Source organism: Carettochelys insculpta, chromosome 3 (assembly GCF_033958435.1).
Source record: "Carettochelys insculpta isolate YL-2023 chromosome 3, ASM3395843v1, whole genome shotgun sequence".
NCBI lineage: Eukaryota > Metazoa > Chordata > Testudines > Carettochelyidae > Carettochelys > Carettochelys insculpta.
This window is the reverse complement of record NC_134139.1, coordinates 152,931,052-152,950,810: the sequence shown is the minus strand read 5'-3', so window position 1 is coordinate 152,950,810 and position 19,759 is coordinate 152,931,052. Positions and strand designations below refer to the sequence as shown.

Genomic DNA, 19,759 nt, shown 5'->3' with positions numbered 1-19,759 from the left:
TGCTGAAGTTGTTGCTGTAGTAACAGAACTATTGCCTTTGTAATAGAATTAAGCTAAACTTTAAGCCCAGCTATTTCTCCATATTTTTGTAAACAAGAAAATCAAGAGTGTAACATAGAATGGAAGGACGTTAGAGAGAGATGCTATGGCATGGGAATGTCTGATCATAACATGCTTTTGGAGCCTGGCAATATAAAATGATGGCAAATGAATATCTAAAAGAGCTGCCGAGACTACCAAAATTGCTGTTTTTAACTCGGTAACCAAAAACTCTTCTTTTTAATAGAGTGATTCAGAAAAGATTGTGCTTTTTTATTAATGGTACTGAGTGACATATTCTGTGCTGTGCCACTGTGAGACTTTATTTTCGCATTTGCAGATATCTACCTGTGTACATGTAAAATATGATTTCTGAGGATTCAAAATAATAGTACGAGACAATAGATTAGGGAAGAAAATTATGTAAATAAAGGTTACAGAGTAAATGGAATTATAGAAGCTAACGTATAGAGAATTTTTATATACTGCATTACAGAACATCACCAGGTAAACAGAACCTTGTGTTATATAGTATCAGGAATAATTATGTCTACACTAAATGCATTGCTGCCATTTGAGGAAAGTGTAAACTGAACAAATATATTGATCTGTTGCACTGAATACTCCTAACAAATTAGATAACGTAAGATCTTTAATAATAATATTGCACCATCTTGAATCTTATGATCTACTCCTCCATATTTTAAATGTTAAACTAAAATTAATAAGTGATATTTGAAACTGAAATAGTACACATGAACACAAAGCTCCCTGTTACTAGGCATCACTTATTGTCACTGTGACCCTTTGGATGCCCACATAAAGGTGGTGAGACTCCTCCACTCTGAAACCACTTCATCAGGAAGTGCAACAAACGACACAAAAGAGCCAGGTTAGCTCTATCATCCTTGCCAATAAGAACAAGAAGTTTCTGGGGAAAAAGGAAAGCACATATCATTTCCTTCACATTTGTGTCCCAGTCCAGCACATTTGTCCTGTTCTGACTTTTGGGTGAAAAGTAGAGTTAAATACCTGTGAATAATAAAGAACATTTTCCTGGTCAGAATCTGTACTGATTTCTCCCTCCCCGCCCAACCCCAGTAAAATAAACAGTAAGAATTCAGTGGGACAGGTCCAACCAAATAGTTTGCAGGTCTCAAGGCAGCATACTGAGTGGGGCCCAGCTGGTGGGCAGTAGGTGCCACCTCATTTGGAGCACAGGGTCCTGAAGATACATGGCTCACCTTGCCCTAAGGCTGGGCTTGGGGTTGGAGACTGGGAAGCAGATATGTGTCTCAATTTTGAATGTGCAGCATGTAACAGAACACTACGGTGCTGCGACGTAAGTTATTGCTTTCTAAGACAGCGTAAATACAATATGCAAGACATTTTCCTATACTCTTTTCTTATTATTTAGTGGAATCATTGGATTATCCAGTCTGACATTCTGTATTTCACAGCCAGTTACTCTGAAATGAGCCCATTAACATGTGTTTGGCTTAAGCATATCTTCCAGAAGAGTACCCACTCTTGATCTGAAGAACATCAAGAGATGGAAATCCCTTTCTAACTTGTTGCTGTAGTAGTGGTTAATCACTTAAAAATTGTGTCCGATTTCTAATCTTGCATTTGTCTAGCCTGAGTTTTCAGCTACTGATGCTTGTAGGGCCTTTTGTGCACTAAGTAAAAGAGCCCTATAGTACTAGTATTTTCTCCTGGTGCTTAGATACTTGTAATCAAGTTATCTCTCAATCTTCTTTTGAATGAGACTGAGTTCTTCATATGCCTGGCTCAATTATCTTCTCTTGGTCTCAGCTAATATCTCTGCTTGTTTTCTGCATGCTCTCAGGTTTTTCAAAGTCCTTTTAAAAATGTGGAGACCGAAACCAAACACAGTAATCCAGTACTGGTTTCATCAATGCTATATAAAGAGGGAAAATTACCTCCCTGCTCCTTTTAACCACTCATCTACCAACACATTCCAAGATTTTTTTTTCCATAAGATTTCACTTGGAGCTCTTTCAGTGGCTTCACCTCTAAGTCCTTTTCACTGTCACTGCTGTCCAGGGGACAGATCCCCATTCAGTACATGTGGCCTGAATTCCTTGGTTTTAGCAGTAGCACTTTGAATTTAGCCGTATTAAAATGCATTTTATTTGAATGGCCCTGACTTTCCAAGTGATCTAGATTGCTTCACATGACTGTCCTGTCCTTTTCAGTCTTTAATACTCGGTGTCATCCACACTTTTTATCATCAAAGTAATACTGCAGTAGTCCTAAAGCTCACCAAGTATTGTCCCCATTGTGCTAGGGTTGTTTGTATAAATTAATGGTCAATGACAGACAAGGAGCTTACGATGTAAACTATGTCATCAACTAAGTCTATAAATCTAAGATTACAGTTTGTTAAAAATAGTGTAATGTACCATTTCCCTCTTGCCTGAAGGGAAGGGCAAGAGGACAAGGATAGAGACAGACAAAAAAGGAAAGAAAAGATAAAAAGCAAAAAGAATAAACGCCACCAAATACATTTGAAATCAAGTATAGAAGAGATTTTATAGCACAGTGTTTTGAAAAGAACTCACCACAAAAACTTTTAAAGAGACATTTAGACTTAAGGGAGCAACGTGGTCTTCAATCAATATATATGATGGTTTTGTACAGCAAGAGAATGGTTCTTAAATTCTTGACCAGACAAAGCAGCTGCAGAGGACAGTCCAGCTGTTTTTCATAATCCTGGCATTTTAAACGTTTAAGCTGCAAATGCTGGAAGCTGCTGCTCTTCAAAAAATACACTGTACATACAAAATAAATTGGATTGGGACACTGTGATGATCTCTCTGAAAATGAGTGTGGGGAACTAACGTTAAGCGGGCTTTATTTTCATCACTAACGTCAGAAGGACATATTCATTATCAGACTACGCTGAAACATTATCTGATGTAAGAAATCTAATGAAGATTTAATGGCACTTTCGTAGTAAATCAGTAGCACAGAGTAATAGAGAGATGTTGTAATTACACTTCATCAGACCTAGTGGTAATACTAGCAAAGTTTAAAAGGCCATTGCTGAGGTATTTTTCAAAATCATTTTTCTCTGCAGTGGGAAGATTAGTACTCACTCAGATCAGCCATTTCAGCTACAGCAACAGAAAGGTCAATCTGTGCTTATTTAACAGGAAGGAGATAGTTTTATAGCAGAACTTCACAAGAGTAAGTCTTTTTAGCAAGTTGCAATTTTGTTAAGGAAACAGACTGTGTTGTGGAATCAAATTTCCCTTATCTTTCACTGAGGTCACTGTTAATAGGACATAAGCAGTGGTGGAACAGAGTTAAAAATTATTCACTTTTTGTTAATTAACTCCCAATGTCTTTTCAACAGAAGCATAAAACCTATTTTTAGACTAAATGGCCACATGGAAAACACAAATGCATATATATCCTTGTTGCTAAGACTTATTCCTACAGTAACGCAGGATCCAAATGTCAGGATTCAATAATGGAAACTGTGCAGCCTGTGATATAATTAAGGAAGAAGAATCATCACGGAATCACGGTACATTTTCCATGTAGATTCTGAGTAAATATCAAGGGTGGCCTTATGCAGAGCATGTTGCAATAATCTAATCATAAAGTTATAAAGGCAGGGACCCGTGTAGTGGAATAATCACAGCCTCTTAACCAACTGTAACTGAAACAGGCACTATGAGCCAAATCCTCCAGTAGTGTAAATGGATACAATTCTATTCACCCCAACCTAATCTCACCTCTCTCTAATCTAGACAAACTTGGTGCACGGCAAGAAGAGGGGAGTACAATGACCCTCACTCACCCAGCCACGCAGTTACCCGCTCTCTGATGGAGGAAATGCTGGCGATCCCTTCATGTTGCCCTCTTCACTTCATCGCCAAGAGGTTGAGAGGAACTCCCTCCTGCTACCCCTGCTGCTGTCAGGAAAGGCAGGGACCCTACTGATACTCCTTTGGGAACTGAGGGGGCCTCATGCCTTGTCCTCCTTCTCTGGAAGGAAAATATCTTGTCATTGTAAGGGGTGGAGCCCACAGGGACTCAGTCGCCTTCTGTGCTTAAAGTCTTGGATAACATCTCAGTCTGACCCCAGTCTTAGCCATGAGAGGCAAAATTCTCTCCAGTTGACAGATTGTTGGAATATGTCCCATAAACACAGCTGATTCACTGACCAAAACTGGATTACATACAGAGAAGACTATACTTATAATCTGTTTGGCTATCATCTAACTAAGATGGTCCTATTAGACCAGATCTAATATGTGGTAAAACACAGTTAGGTTCCAACTCTGCTTTCACTTGCATGTGTTCAATTCTATGGAAACATAATTATTTCGCTGAAGCTGTTATTTTAAAGTATGAGATATTAGTTTGGGGGTTCTTGTTTTTAACCTTATTGTACAATGAGCGTTATTTATTTTTTTGTTTCATGGGAAAAGTGTCTTTGCCCCTCACTTATGGTATAGATAACGCAACTGGAATAATCTTTTGGGAGCACTGAATGCAAGTAATTATCCAATTTAATATCTTTTTTCCTCTCATTCAGCCTTCTGGCAATAGAGATTCAGTAGATTTAATTGGTTTCCAACTGTTAAAAGTAATACGTTGATTTTTCAAATATCAGAAATTTTACTTTGAACAAGTCAAGAAGAATGCAATATCCAAGTGAAACTTCATGGAGGTTTTACTCAGGCTAAATACAATTGCCTACAACTTGAATTGTTATTTAAATTGCAGTGGTGTCCAAGACCCTCAGTCATATCCCTGGACCATACTGTGTAAACAGAATAACAAGAGGTAGTCTCTGCCCTAAAGAGCGCACAATCTAAGACCAGTGGATACACACAGATGTGGGAATATAAGGAAACAGTTCTCATTAGTTCTCAAAAGACCGAACAGGTTGGTGTGCTCTCACACGACACGCATATGACACCTTTGAAGAGCAGCAACGCGTATGCTTCATTGATGCTCGTGAGACGAAGAAAGAAACAGCAGCAGCTGCACCTACAGAGCCAGGACAATTCCCTTGCCCCCCACTGTGAACGCTCATGGCGTTCAAAGCTTGGACTCCTCAGCCACGTGCGAGTCCACAACCGATGAGCCTGTGCAATCTCATTAGCCTGGTAGGCAGTGGTCTCAGCACAAGGGGGCATTGGTGATTAACTATCTCTATAGGCACCTGAGGCCAACATTTAGACACCACTAAGATCCTCAGGCCCCCTGCACAATTTCTGCCAGTAGGCATCTGTGCAACAGAACTGCTGGCAGTGGGTATGTGCAAGATAACCTAAGCTTTCAAACAAGGCAGAGGGTGTGTCCTAGAATAACTAGTTGCCAGGAGAAGCACCTGGATGATGGAGATCTGTTTTCAGACACCCACTCTGCTTGATTTGGTGCAATGTCTTGACTCCAGGACTCACACAGCTTAGGAGAATGCCCTCATCATAGGCTTTGGGGTGTTTAGGAGGGTAGCGCTCTCTCGCTCTCTCTCCAGTTGAAGATATGCCACTTCATATGAAATAACTTATATTTTCCTTGGGCCAGAGAGTGAGAGAGTAATTGGGTAGTCAGCCAGGGTGTTCATCTGGGGTGTCAGAGACCTAAAATCAGGAGACCCAAGTCACTGATATGAAACTGTTTATACAAAGAACAGCTTTAACAAGAGAATACCACACCTTGAAACTTGGTTGTTGGGGAACTCATCTGGGATATGAGAACCCCACGTTCAGATCCTTGCACAAAACTAGCAGAGTGTGTATATGAAAACAGGGAAGAGCCCGCCTAACCTCTGGGCTATTAGTTGTCACATCTAAGTTTAGACACTTAACTCCAGGGAGGGCTCACAGCTGTGACTCCTGAGTGACAACTGGTGCTCATCTCCCTTTGAGGCACAGGTCTCAAGCCCCATGCCTTTCTGTGATACTTCCTATTCAGTAGCTGAGTTGGCTTCTTACTGGCCTCTGTGAATTTCACCTACATCTCCCTGTTGTATGGGGAACCTGGGCACCTAACTCAGCATGTGAATTCCACTGGCCAGCAGCATGCCTTCAAATTAGGTATTGCATCACCAAAATCCCTTCTGGCTTTAACCCTATTGGCATAAATGGATTTATTAATGGGAGTGGTTAGGATTTTAGCATTATATCACATCTGTAAAGACAATATTTCCATCAGCAGAGAGTACCCCAAATTGTTTCAGTATTAATTCAGAAGAAAGAGTGCCACCTGTTGAATAACCAAGACCACTTTCTGTACCGTCTGGATTTCCCTGGAAAACTCCCACCCATGTCGAACTTGTGAAGTCTTAGGAAAAAGAAAGAAAGCAAATGTAGTGGGCAATCCTTTTCAGCTCTACACTTACTAGCACAAGAAGAGCAGCATGCATAAATTACTGTAGCAGAAAGTTTGTAGCTATTGTTATGGAAGTATTTTACTGGCTGGGATAGACAACATTCAGTTCCTCCCTGGATTGACAAGAATGGGCCACTTGCTGCTGCCTCTAAAGGCTAGACTATTTCTTATGGGGCTTTAACATCAAGATCGGCCTCTTCCACCAACAAGGTAATCCATGGCCATGCTTGTTTTCCTTCTGCACATTTGCTTTTGCCTAATTAAGTAACCCCTGACATAATGGGGATGGTCTTTTCCCTTTTTGCATCATGTGTAAAATCTATGCAATGAACTGCACAGTGCAGCAACAAACAGAAAGTTTGAGCAGGTAGAACAACTGTTTTCTGTAAGTGAGTAATGCTCTGGTCTCACCTCTGTATCATAATTTTACTCTAAAACTTGTGTTCAGGTTCCTTGTATTTTTCTGCTACCTGCTGTAGGAGTTAAATACTGACTTTCTCTGTGATTTAAGCTGTGAACAGAAGAGCCAGAATAAAGGAAAACAGTGAGGGAGACCAAAAGAGCCAACTTTCTGTCAGTCTTGCATGCTGATTATAAGTCTCACACTGCGCTGCTACCCCTTGGAGCATTTTACAAAAGATTTAAAATTCTGTTGAAAAGGTAAATGGAATTAATTTTAAAAAATGAAAGAAATTTCTGACAGGCTTTGTTCCAATGAAGTAAGGCATTATTTCTGTATCATTTACATTCATCAGGCGCAGTAAAGCTTGCTGACAATCCAAGGGGCTTTATAAAGTAGCACTGTATGTGGGAGCTGGCCTGGCTTATACCACAATTTCATTGTTTTAGAATTATTTTTCCCTTAAGGTGACTGATGTTAATATGTCGCAACAAATTTTTTTTTCTGTGCCACAAGACATTTTTTTCCATCCTCTTATTCAGGAAACAGTGATATGTAAGCATTTCTTCCTTTATTAGGTTTAAGATTAGCTGGAAAAAGTTACTACAAACTGTGTTAATATTTTATTCTTTGGGTCATTATAATCTTAGGTGCCTCAGAAGTAGCATGTTTTTTCTTGAAGAACAAAGAATTTGTTTTCTTCCATATTGTTCAACTGTTTTCTATTCAGATCAATCTTTAAATATTTGCTGTTAATTTAGACTGTATGATGTTATACTTTGCACATGTGTTATTTAAAGACTTACTCAAATAGGCTTTGCACATGTGACTGCCATAATCTCTATTTAAAAAAAAAAACTTCCATTTTATTTCTGTAGGAACACAGTGTATTTATATCACCGCAGTTAGAGCCATAATGTATGATCATCATTTAACTGATTTCACTGAAAAGCTCTGCTTCAAAATGATAACACAATAGACCCTTAATACATTTTTGAAAAACATTAAAGTTTCTGTGCTGGTGACTGTTGAAGCAAGTAACAGCCCTCAGTGTGACACCAGAGCCGTTCAGAGTTAGAGAACTGGAATTACAAGGTCTTAGGGGAACATTTTCAGATATGCATGTGTCCCATTTGCACTGAGGCTTAAGGACTAGCTTCAAAAGGATACTGAGAGGCCTTGCTGCCTCTGTGTATCTAAGCCTACCATTTAGGTACCACTGACATTAACAAAACCACTGCTCAGCTGCTGCCTGTCCCTGTATACAGTTAAATCCCTGCAGGTGCTGAAGTTTCTGCAGGGGGGTTTGTGCAAAGTCATCCAAACCCTGTGTGGCAGGTCCCCCGGTCTTGCCAGGGTCTCACACCTCTCCCTTCTGCTGGAGGGTTCGGCTGCACCCACCTCCACCAGCCTGGACGAGCTGGTCAGTCCGTTCCCCATTTCACCACAGTCAGGGTTTCAGTTCCACTCAGGGAGGGGAGTCCAGGCATTGTCTGGACAAGCTACTCCCACTCCCTGCTGCTGTCGCTTGTAAATATTACTTATTCTCCTTACCTATTTTCTCTCCTCTTATCATCCTCCTCCTCTGCCTGGCACAGCTTTTTAAGCCCTCCCAGCAGTCTGGCAGGGAGGTCAGTGGGTGCTTGTTGATTAACTGCAAGCACTCCCTGTTGCCCCCACCTGGGAGCTTAACTAGCTCTTCTGTTCTCCTAGCCCAGGCTGCACCCTGAGCTGCCTTGCACACTTCTAGCTGGGGTCTGCTGGCTTCCAGGTTATGCCTGACACTGTCCTATTGCTAATAGCTTAAAAACCCTGCTTGTGCTTAAGCCTGGCCTGGAGTCTCTACCTAGGCCCCACAGCAGGTGAGAGGGGGAGTGCACCCCCTAGATCCTAACACCCTCACCCAGAACTCTGTAGGGGAAACCTACATGCACTCATGCTCTGCCCAGATGGTGCCTTTTCCCAGCATGTGCCTTTGGTGAAAAACTTGGAGAAGAGCCAGCCAGATACTCCAGCTGGTAGGGACAGAAGCAGTTAAAGCAGGGACCAGCCCACATCCAGGGACAATGCTACAGCTTTGACTGGACTTCCTCTGCTTTGTGGTGATTGCCAACTTTCTCCCTCTCCCTGCCCTTTCTGCTGTGTCACTTCACCCACACCTGAAGGGCCAGATTCACACCCATGTATCCCCAGGCACAGCATCTTCAGTGCCCTCACTCCTGCCTACAGCGGAGTTTTGTGGTTTCCATAAAAATGAAACTTTTAACCTACTTTTAGGCAGTCCTAGAATTCTTGTGTCTCTAGGCCTTTGCCTATTGTGCCTAACTGGAAGTCTGGCCCTGCCCCTCTTAGACCTTGGTCTGTTCTTGCAGCCACTTCACTTCCCATTTGGCCAAGCCCTAAGTGACCTCCCCACAACCTGAAAAACTCCTGTGGTGGCAATATGCTGTTTATTGCCATCACACTGTTGACTCTGCATGTGTGTTCTGTCCCTCTCCACACTTGAGTCTGTCTTGTCTGTGTAGGCCCAAGGATCTTACCTGGCCACCTGGGGCTCTCTGCACTGGTAGTTCAGGCAGAAGGAGGTGCTGTCTCTGGTTGGCAGGAAGCCAGGGCAGACTCAGCTTTTCCTAGGCAAGTCAGCAGGAGAGAGGAGAGACACTATGTCAAGTGCCAGGAGCTGTGTTGGTGCAAGGGATGGAGAGCAGGGAGCCAACTCAGGGGTGGAGCAGTGGTGGAGAGAAAGGGGACAGCAAGTCAAATGACTGATATGCAAAAGCTGGGGAAGAAGAGCTCATCTGGGGGATGAGATGCTGGTGCCCTGGAGAAGGGAGAAGCCAGTCTGAGTAGTCTGGATCCAGTCACTGATAGGTCTGGACTGTCTGTTGGTGAGCTGGTGAGTCCCAGACCTGCATGTAGGGTCCTCCTGAGAAACGGCTTCTGGGGATGTGAAGACAAGGGCTTGAAACCAGGTGGATGCCCTAACCACCAGGTTATGGACAGGATCTCTTTCCCTGTTTTCCTTTTTCAAGACAGGGATGACCTGCCTTAGGTGGGGAACTGCAGCTGAGAATCCCAAGTGCAGCTAGGCACTTCCCTCTATCTGTCAGTCAGGTGTTTCAGGCCCAGATCAATGGGAGATAGGCAGGGTCCCCTCAATTTCTTTCCATCCATGGGCAGAATAAATTTTGTTTAGATGCACTAAGGCATGTGCAGATGTGCACCACCTATAGAAATATGTTGTCCATTGAGGGAGGCTGTGCGTGCTCTGCTAATTAGCTGGGCAGTACCTGAATCTCTCCTGTGTGGCTTTCCAAGCTCTCTGATTACAGAGAAGACTGGAGTTAGGCATTTAAGTACCTTTGTGGCCCTAGCCTCTAAGCCCCACACTTTCCTTTGCATTTTGTTCCCAATAGCTTATGTGGCTCCTTATGTACTCAATTTGCCAGCTTCTGGGAATCTCTTTATTAGGCACCTAACTCTTCCCATACAGTACAGGGATATCCAGGCACCTATGTCAGGGCTGTGATTTCAAATGGGCAGCAGAATACCTAGGAGGCAGGCACTTCAACTAACTCTCCAGTGCAGATCATGCCTCATATCTCTTCACATCTTCCTTCACACGTGGTGCATTTTCAGAATTTTTATTGGATCTGGTTTATTATTTTTATGAGTTAGTTGCTTTGAGGAGCCTTCCTAGATTGAGGGATATAGTATTTTTTGTGTTAAGGTAATAGCCTAAAAGTATTTGAAATATAAATTTGAATAACGATACTGCACAATCAGACCTGCTTTATCCCTATTGCATATATTTGTGAATGGGAAGCAATACAGCTAAATTAAAAAACTGTAAGATTTATTTTTCACTTGGAGAATTTTGCTCATTTACTTTCTCCAAGGCTGCTGAAAGCTTTAATCGAACCACCATGTTACTTTTATCAATGAGGCATTATGGAAAAAAAAATATAAGATACATATAGATGTATAGCAAACTCCAGGTTCTAGTACTTCTTGGGTATTATTTTACATTTAGAAAAACTTTTATGTTTGTTTACTGCAACTTCTATGACTCACAAGTTTTCATATTTTGACTGCTGTGTTAAAGGACTAATAAGAAAGAAAAAGCTTATGAAGTGGATATTTTTCACAGAAAGTTCAAGTGCCATTTGATCTAAAATGGTTCTTCTGTCTTGTCAAGATCTATATAAGACGACTCCCCGTTCCCTGTGATCTGTAGGCCACATCTACACTAGCAAGTCCTTCTGGAAAAATCAGGCCCTCTTCTGAAAAAACATGCAGAGCGTCTACACACAAAGGCCACTTCTACACATGCGCAATCTTCCAAAATAGTGGCGTCTTCTTCTGGAAGATCTGTGGAGCGCCTACACATGAAAAGAGCTCTTCTGGAAGAAATCCAGAATATGGCGCATCTTCCGGAGTCCTTACGCTGCTCCCAATTGAGGAAGAGTGCCTTCTTCCAGAAGATTCTCCTGGAAGAAAGCAAGTGTAGACACTCGCGGACTGCTTCCTTCAGAAGTAGTAGTCCACCATGGCAGTGGCCAGCCAGAGTGCTGAGACACTCCAGGCAGCCCCAGAGGGGCTCTATGGTCTCTGGATCTGGCCTCTTTTAAAGCTGCAAGGACTAAGAGACCCCATGGCAGGAAGCTGGGAGAATGTGGAGGCAGCCACACTCCCCCAAGGCCCTGAGTCACCCACCGAACCCCAAGGCTGAGAGATGGCTTATAGGTCAACACCCTGAGCCCCACAGGGCAGCCCCAGAGAGCCAGCTGAGGGCACCCAGGTCCCCAACCGAGCTCCAAAACGGAGGGGACCATCCTGGGCTCCAGAGCTCCACAACCTCTTGTGGCTCTGGCAGGACAAAGAGGTGCTGCAGAACACCACTGGGCACTGGAGGAATACCCACCTCCTTTGCACGCCTTGCCCATGGCCTGGCTGCCTGAGGCCACCCTTCTCGGACCACCAGGCAGGTGTGGGGTAAGGTGAAAGAGTGGAGGCAGGGCTACCTGAGTGCCCGGGACAGTGTCCGCTGGTTCGGCCATGCCCCAGCCAGCTGTCCCTACTTCAGGGAGCTGCAAGACCTCCTGGTGGGGGATGACACTACCCCACTCCTCACCACCAGGGAGAGAGCTGCACTGGATCCCACAGGTGGGTCCAGTCACAGCACGCGGTGGCCAAGATGTCTATGTTCTGGCCGCTGAGGAGTCCTCAGTGGGCTCACTCATAATTGAGCTGCCCCCTGCCACCAGCACCCAGGCCAGCTCCTGCCAGGCATCACCTTTTTGAGGCCATCTCAGGTAAGTGCGGGTCATGGCACATCCCTGGGTGGGGGGCACATCCAGGGCCCCACACAATGGCCCACTCCTGGATGGCCCATCCCAGAACACAGCCTAGGGCCACAGACACACCTGCAGGTGATGTCTGACACCATGTTCCATACAGAGTCCGAGCCACGTGACTGCCCTGGGGGGACCCTCGAGCAGCATGGCTATGCCCGGCCCACTCACTCCCCAGGTAGAGACTCCCCCATGTCCAACCTCCCCCAGCCACGCCCACCAGCCTGTTCCCTGGCAGGGCACCATGGGCAGTACCATCGCCAAGCCATTGTGCCACACAGGCCAGCACGCTGGGAACATGGGATACAGCACTGGGGCATCCCCAGGACACATCTGTCCCTTGGGTCTGGGGTGGAGAAGCCACCAAGGGGGGCTGAGGGTATGGCAGCTAGGGTCAGGATGTGCTTCTGAACCCCTCCCTCTCTCCCCACCACCTGTCTTACAACAGCTCCATCCAAGGGGCAAGAGAGCTGGATAACAAGCCTGGGGCCTGCCAGCCTCATGCAGGATGGAGGGTCCACCAGTCACACAGCCAGTCCCAGACCAGCCCCAGCACCTGCAGCATGGCAGCGATGTGTCCAGAGTGCCCAACTCCAGGGCCAAGACAAGGAGGCCAGGGCCTACACAGCTGCTCTCTGGCACCAGAATGCATTGGCAGAGAGGTGGCTGGCCCTGAACAAGGCTGAACTCAACTGGTGGCGGGATGCGTGGGGGGAGGTGGTAGGGATGCTCTGCACTGTCTGAGACACCCTTGCCAACTTACCCCCAGCCACTCCATCTACACCCCACCCCTAGCTGCTCCCGCCCCAGCCGATGCCCCTGAGGCCCAAGCCCTACTGACTCCATGTCTGTCCGTGGCTGCCCTCAGGAGCCTTGGGGCCTGGCTTGTGGCCACAGCAGGCCCTGTGGAGGGACACCCCACCACCCAAAAAACCCTAGCCCCGATACCCCCCACTGAGGCTGAGCATGTGGCTGACTACCCCTACCTCCCACTGTTCCCAGCCACATCAAGACCCCAATGGGGACAATGCACCCAGGGCAGGAGGGGGTCATGGCCCTCCACCTCATCCCTTGAGTAGGAGGTCCTCCATACCTGTCACATCCCCATCCAAGTTGTGATGTCCCCATTTCCCGACCCCTTTGTATATTGTTGCACAGGTTTTGGTTTTAACATTTATGTTTATTGTTTTCTACTTACAATTGTTGCTTAACATTTGAAGGTTTGGCTTATAAACCGTTTGACTGTTTGCACCCCGTGTCCCTGATTATTGTGGGGAAATGGTAGGGATGGAGGGGGGACCTGTGGAGAGGGCTTGGGCAACGGTCAGTACTCTCCTCAGGTGAATGCCTCCCTGACCACCTCCCAGACGTGGACCCCATTGCAGTTGAGCTGGTGGTCAGGGGCCATGGCGGGCTGCTCATACAAGGTGGTCGACTCCACCATCCAGCCCTGGGGGAGGGTCCCCTCACGGACCTTGATGAGGTTGTGGAGGGTACAGCAGGTGCCCACAACCTAGGCAGACTTCTCCACCCCCACACCAAGGCACATAAGGAAGCATCTAAACCTCACCTTCAAGCAGCCAAAGGCACACTCGACAGGATACTGGGCCTGTGTGAGCCGGGCACTGAACAGCTCCTGGGAGGGGGTGAGGCAGCGTGTGTATGGGCGCATTAGCCAGGGCTGCAGGCGGCAGAGTGGCATGATGACCTTCGCAATGGCCCAACAGTGCACTCCCACTGGCGGGATATAGGTTCCGGCTTCCATCTGGCAGAACAGGATGGAGTTGGAGGATGCGCATGTCATGTGCCCAGACCTGCCAGTCCACATAGATGTCAGTGAACCTCCCCCATGAGGCCACTGCAGACTGGAGCATGATGGAGTGGTAACTCTTGTGGTTCACATAGTGACTGCCACCGTGGTGCAGGGCCCAGAGGGGCCTGTGCATCCCATCGATTGCCCCGAAGCACCGGGAGAACCTGAGCTCAGCAAAGCCCTTGATGACTGTGTCTAGGTCCCTGACGCACACCAACCTCCACACCAGCACATTACGGATGGCTCCCATGGCGTGCAGGGGACAGAGGGCAGGCACGCTTGTGGGTTCGCACAGGGGTACCCCCGCCTCCCCCCCCACAGGGCTCTCCCCCGCCACTGGGGCGCAGCTCCAGCAGCAGCTGTATGTTATTCCCCCAGGGCTAGGCCTGCCTGCCTGCTGGTCCAATCCCGATGGGCCCATAGCTGTCTGAGGTGGACAGTTTCCAGACGGTGATGGCCATGCACTTCTCAACAGAGAAGGCTGGCTGCATCCAGTTGTCCTGCCATTGACGAATGGGGGCAAGCCAGCTGCAGATCTCCAGAAAGGTCTCCTTTGTCATCTGGACATTCTGCAGCCAGTGCTTGTTGTCCGACTCCCCCATGACTACCATGTCCCACCAGTTGGTGCTGGTGGCACGGCTCCAGACATGGAGGACAGCCTGGAAAGGACCCAGCAAGGGTGGTGTGGGGTCAAGACCGATGGGCCTGGATCTCCATCTCCACAGGAGACCAAGGAGGGTAGCCAGGAGGATGTCCAGCCTGCAGGTCAGAGCAACCCTGCTGGTCTGCAGCTACTGGGGATCCATGACTGGTGGTTGGGGAAGTTAGGATCAGGGACTGGCTCAGCTTTGCTGTGAGCAGCATGGCAGACCTCAGCAGCTTGTGCAGGAAGGGGCTGTTTGGGAGCCGCATGGCTGGCAGCACCAGAATGGCTCTCCGGCCATGACACCCTGTCCGCGGCATTTCCTGCTCCATTCTTTTGGAAGAGCAGCTGTAGACATGATCTTCTGAAAGAAAGTTGCAGCTCTTTTGGACCACGTTTTGCATACAGATGTGATCTTCCAGAGGAGGATCCTCTGAAAACGGTCTTCTGGAGGATACTCTTCTAGAAGATCATGCATGTGTAGAAGTGACAAACATGTGCTCTTTCCGTCAGGAAGAGCTCCTTTTTCCAGAAGATTTTTTTGGATAAAAGCATGTGTCTATGCTCTGGGGCCTTCTGTCAAGAGGGCAGTCCTCCGGGTGCTGGATTTTTTGAGCCCTGGCCCATTCTTTTGAAAGAGCAGGAGCTGTGTGGATGCTCTCTTTTAAAAGAACATTTCAATCTGCTTTTTTTGCGAGTAGAGATCATCTTCTGAAAGATCATCTTTCGGAAGAGCACCATAATATAGACACAGCCTTAGAGTCCTAACTGAAGGTATGGAAAGGACATTTTTCAACATAAAACTAGGTCATCAGCTCTGCCTAACTGGAAGTCAGAAGTATGACCTTTTTAAGCTTTTTTCCTCCCTGGGAATCCGAAAGGAGGGAAGAGAAGACGACAAATATGTAACAGACATAGCTGTACATTCCTCTTGAGATGCATTTTGATCTTCTAGCACGCAAGGAAATTGCATTTAGTTTTTAAAAGCGTCCACACTCTGCTCCCAGATCCTCCATCTTTCCTTTGGTTTTACATCAGTATGGGCATTTATCTTAGGCAACTTCTACGTTCCGGTGGAAATGGAAATGGGGAACAAAAAAGATGTGTCTCTGTCCAGATCCATGTTCTGCACACACTCTTCTCCTAACCTTGAGAAATTAGCTAATTTTAGATATCACCTCATTCACAGATTGGTCACCTTTGATAACCTGTTATGACCTTCCCTATAATACAGGACACTTTACTTCCTTGAATTAATTCTCTGATGGATTCAAAAAAGTACCAGTGATAGACCTTGATAAATTGTTCCTATGATTAATTACCCTCCCTGTTAAAAATTGACAACTTATATCCAGACTGAATACATCCAGCTTCAATTTCCAGTCACTGGATTGCATCTGCTAAAATAAGGAGCTCATTATCAATTTCTTGTTCACTATCTAGGTACTTATAGACTATGATCCAGTTAATCCCTTAACCTTCTTTTAGTTCAATTAGCCAGATTAAGATCTTTGTGTCTGTTACAAGGTATAACTTCCAGTCCTTTAATTATTCTTAAAGCTCTTCGCTCAACCCTCTCCAATTTATCAGCATCCTTCTTAAATTATGAACACCAGAACTGGACACAAAACTTTTAGTAGTGGTCGCACCAATGTGAAATACAATAAAATAAACCTCCATATTCTTACTTGGTTCCTCTTTATATATTCAAGGATCACATTAGCCTCTTGACCACAGCATTGCACTGGTAGCTCATTTTAGATGATTATCTGCCATGACCCGAAGGTTTCCCAGGATAGAGTCCCCCTTCTTGTAAGTATGGCCTACATTCTTTGTTCCTAGATGTTTAGCTTTGTCTGACTATATTGAAACACATAGCCTATGTCTAAACTGTATGCTTCTGTCAGGAGACCTGAGGTCTCTCAGCAGAGGTGTGCCACCCTGGGAGCATTCTGCAGACATCCCTGTCTTCCTCATTCCACAAGGAAGAAGGGGTGTATCAGTAGAGGGGGGTTTCCTGACATTTGGCCCCATGTGGACAGGCTAAATGTTGAGAAATCTCTTCCTGGCAGCTGGGCCAGGAGAGGCTATGCAAATGCAGTGAGTAATTTGCACATTGTTTGCCAACAGCTCTCAGCAATCTAGACACAACCATAGTGTTTGCTCCTTCTTGGCTATCAGTGATCCATGGCGTTGACTATTTTGGAGCAGTTACCAATCTCCTCTTTCTTATTTATCACTCCTCACATCCTTTGTCATCTCAAACCCTATCAGTGATGATTAAACATTTTCTTTAATGTCATTAAATAAAAGTATTGTTTAGCATGGGGCCTTGAACCAATCCCAACAGAACCCTGCTAGAAATATACCTGTTCAGTGATAATTCACCACTTACAATTACATTTTGAGATGTCAATTATCCTGCTTTTAATCCATTTACTCTTTGTTGATCTCATGTTGGTTTTAATCAAAATGTCATGTGGAACCAATTCATATGCCTCACTGAAGTCTATTACAGCAACATCATCTTATTAAATATATTTCCAGTTATCAAACTAGTTTGACAGGCTCTATTTTACATACTCATTTGTATTGGCATTAAATATATTAAATTTCTTTAATTATGTGTTGTGTGCCATATCAGCTGTTTTGTTATTTTGCAATGGATTAGTCAGACCTAGAGGTGTACTATTACTATATGAAAGGCTATTCCCCTGCACTCCCGTCTTATGCACTAATGTAATCATACTTGTATAATATAAACTATGTAAAATATCATTTGAAAACTCATATTTTGCTGATCAATATTGTCCTTATAAATGTGTAAGGTAAAATTGTATGTGAAGTTATAATGTTATTAACACATGTTCTGAACCTTCCACTGTACTGCTCAGGCAGGAGTCAGGGAATGGGTCTGTCCAGCTGGGAGGGGTTGCAACTGCTTTGGAGGATGGAGTCATAATTCAAAGTGATCTGGACAAACTGGAGAAGTGATCTGAACGAACAGGATGAAGTTTAATAAAGACAAATGCAAAGTACTCCACTTAAGAACAATCAGTTCCACACATACAGAATGAGAAGCGACCATCTAGGAAAGATTACGGTAGAAAGGGATCTAGGGGTTATAGTGGACCACAAGCTAAATATGAGTCAGTGTGATGCTGTTGCAAAAAAAGCAAACATGAGTCTGGGACGCATTAACAGGTATGTTGTGAGTAAGACACGAGAATTCATTCTTCTGCTCTACTCTGCGCTGGTTAGGCCCCAGTTGAAGTATTGGGTCTAGTTCTGGGCACCGCATTTCAAGAAAGATGTGGAGAAATTGGAGAGGGTCCAAGAAAGAGAAACAAGAATGATCAAAGGTCTAGAGAACATGACCTATGAAGGAAGTCTGAAAGAATTGGACTTGTTTAGTTTGGAAAAGAGAAGATTGAGGGGGGACATGATAGCGGTTTTCAGGTATCTAAGAGCGTGTCATAAGGAGGAGGGAGAAAACTTGTTCTTCTTGGCCTCTGAAGCTAGAACAAGAAGCAATGGGCTTAAGGGAGGTTTAGGCTGGACATTAGGAAAAAAGTTCCTAGCTGTCAGGGTGGCCAAACACTGGAATAAATTGCCAAGGGAGGTTGTGGAATCGCCATCTCTGGAAATATTTAAGAACAGGTTAGATTAAAGGTCTGTCAGGGATGGTCTAGACAGTACTTGGTCCTGCCATGAGGGCAGGGGACTGGACTCAATGACCACGATGTCCCTTCCAGTCCAAGTATTTTATGATTCTAAATAAAAGAATGCGTGCTTGCCTTAACTTGCATTTAAGCAATAAACAGTCATCAATCAGGAAGGGAAAATAAAGGAAGCTCACATATGTGGATTTGAGAAGGACTGGAACAACGAAAGGAGAGGCAAACACCCCAACCGTTCTCTCTTTCTGTCCATGGCATTCTCTGTATCCGAGAAAACAATGGAAACAGCCATTGGACACTGGGAAAGGGGTCCTGACCTGAAGAGGCTGGATCAGTAATGGGGTGAAAAAATTTGCTTGAATCTAATATAGTTAGTTAAGGTAAATACTAGAGAGCATTTTGTCTTTACAGTTGAGCTTCAGTGTTACAAGTTTCCTGGGAACGGAGGGTTTTTGTAACCCAGAAGTGTTCATAACTGAACAAAACATTATGGTTGTTCTTTCAGAATTTTACAACTAAACATTGACCTAATACAGATTACAAAATTTAGTATGTAAAAGAAAAATGCTGCTTTTAACTATTTAAATGAAACAAGCATGGAAACAAAACAAAGAACAGCAGTCATGTAGCACTTTAAAGACCAACAAAATGTTGGGTGATAAGCTTCTGTGGGGCAAACCTGCTTCTTCAGAACTGGAGATAGTGTGGTACTGGAAATGGAATGATGATTTTGTAACACAGATCCAAAAATAGATAAATAAAAACTGACAAATCTGATATAGAACAGAAAGCCTGTAGCTTATCAATACAGACTGGGTAATTGCAGAGATTATTTTGCCCTGCTTAAAATTTTATGCTGTGCTCAACATTGTGGTACCTGAGCACCTTCCAAAGCTGAAAATAAAAGGATCAGATACTGAAGTGATATAAATCAGTGTAGCTCCATTACCTTCACTGGAATGATACTGGTTTACAAAGACTGGGAGCTGGCCCAAACAAGATTACACGAGTTAAAGGTTTTTACTCTGTCCCCTGAATTCCCCCAGAGGTGGTAGTAAAATTACATCTGATGAGTGTGCATTTTCTTTTAAAAAAAATCAAACAAACATATGCTATGTATTGCTGTACAGAAAAGCAGATTGATACAAGTTTTGCATTTGTTTGGAAAATTGGATCAGGTTCTGAGAAAAGGCAGCCTAAAATAGTCACTGACCTCTTTATCAAAACTCTGCTCTAATTATAGGAAGATATCATCAGATTAGTAGTTACAGGTATGCCTCAGGATTTCAAATACAACATGAGTCATCACCAAAAGTCGTATTTCCACTTAACTCCGTTGACAGAAGCTTACAGTGGGAATGTTGCCTGAATACACGGCCTACTCTTATGGGTTTACAATTTTGGCCTGGGCTGCAGATGATCTTTTGGTGATGTGAAAAACTGTAGAGTTCA

At 44.7% G+C, this 19,759-nt stretch overlaps 1 protein-coding gene across 4 annotated transcripts in view; it reads right to left on the bottom strand.

Moving 5' to 3' along the window:
• The window catches only part of OGFRL1 (opioid growth factor receptor like 1), a 130,810-nt gene that overhangs the window by 74,705 nt on the left and 36,346 nt on the right, over positions 1-19,759 (bottom strand). Inside the window, exon 9 of one of the 4 annotated variants that reach the window (XM_074991069.1) lies at positions 671-970. The exons of the other annotated variants lie outside the window; for them this stretch is intronic. Coding sequence (XP_074847170.1) covers positions 824-970 — 147 coding nt within the window. The 3' untranslated portion in view covers positions 671-823. Of the gene's footprint in view, positions 1-670; positions 971-19,759 lie in introns of those variants that run through there. 4 annotated transcript variants of the gene reach the window in all.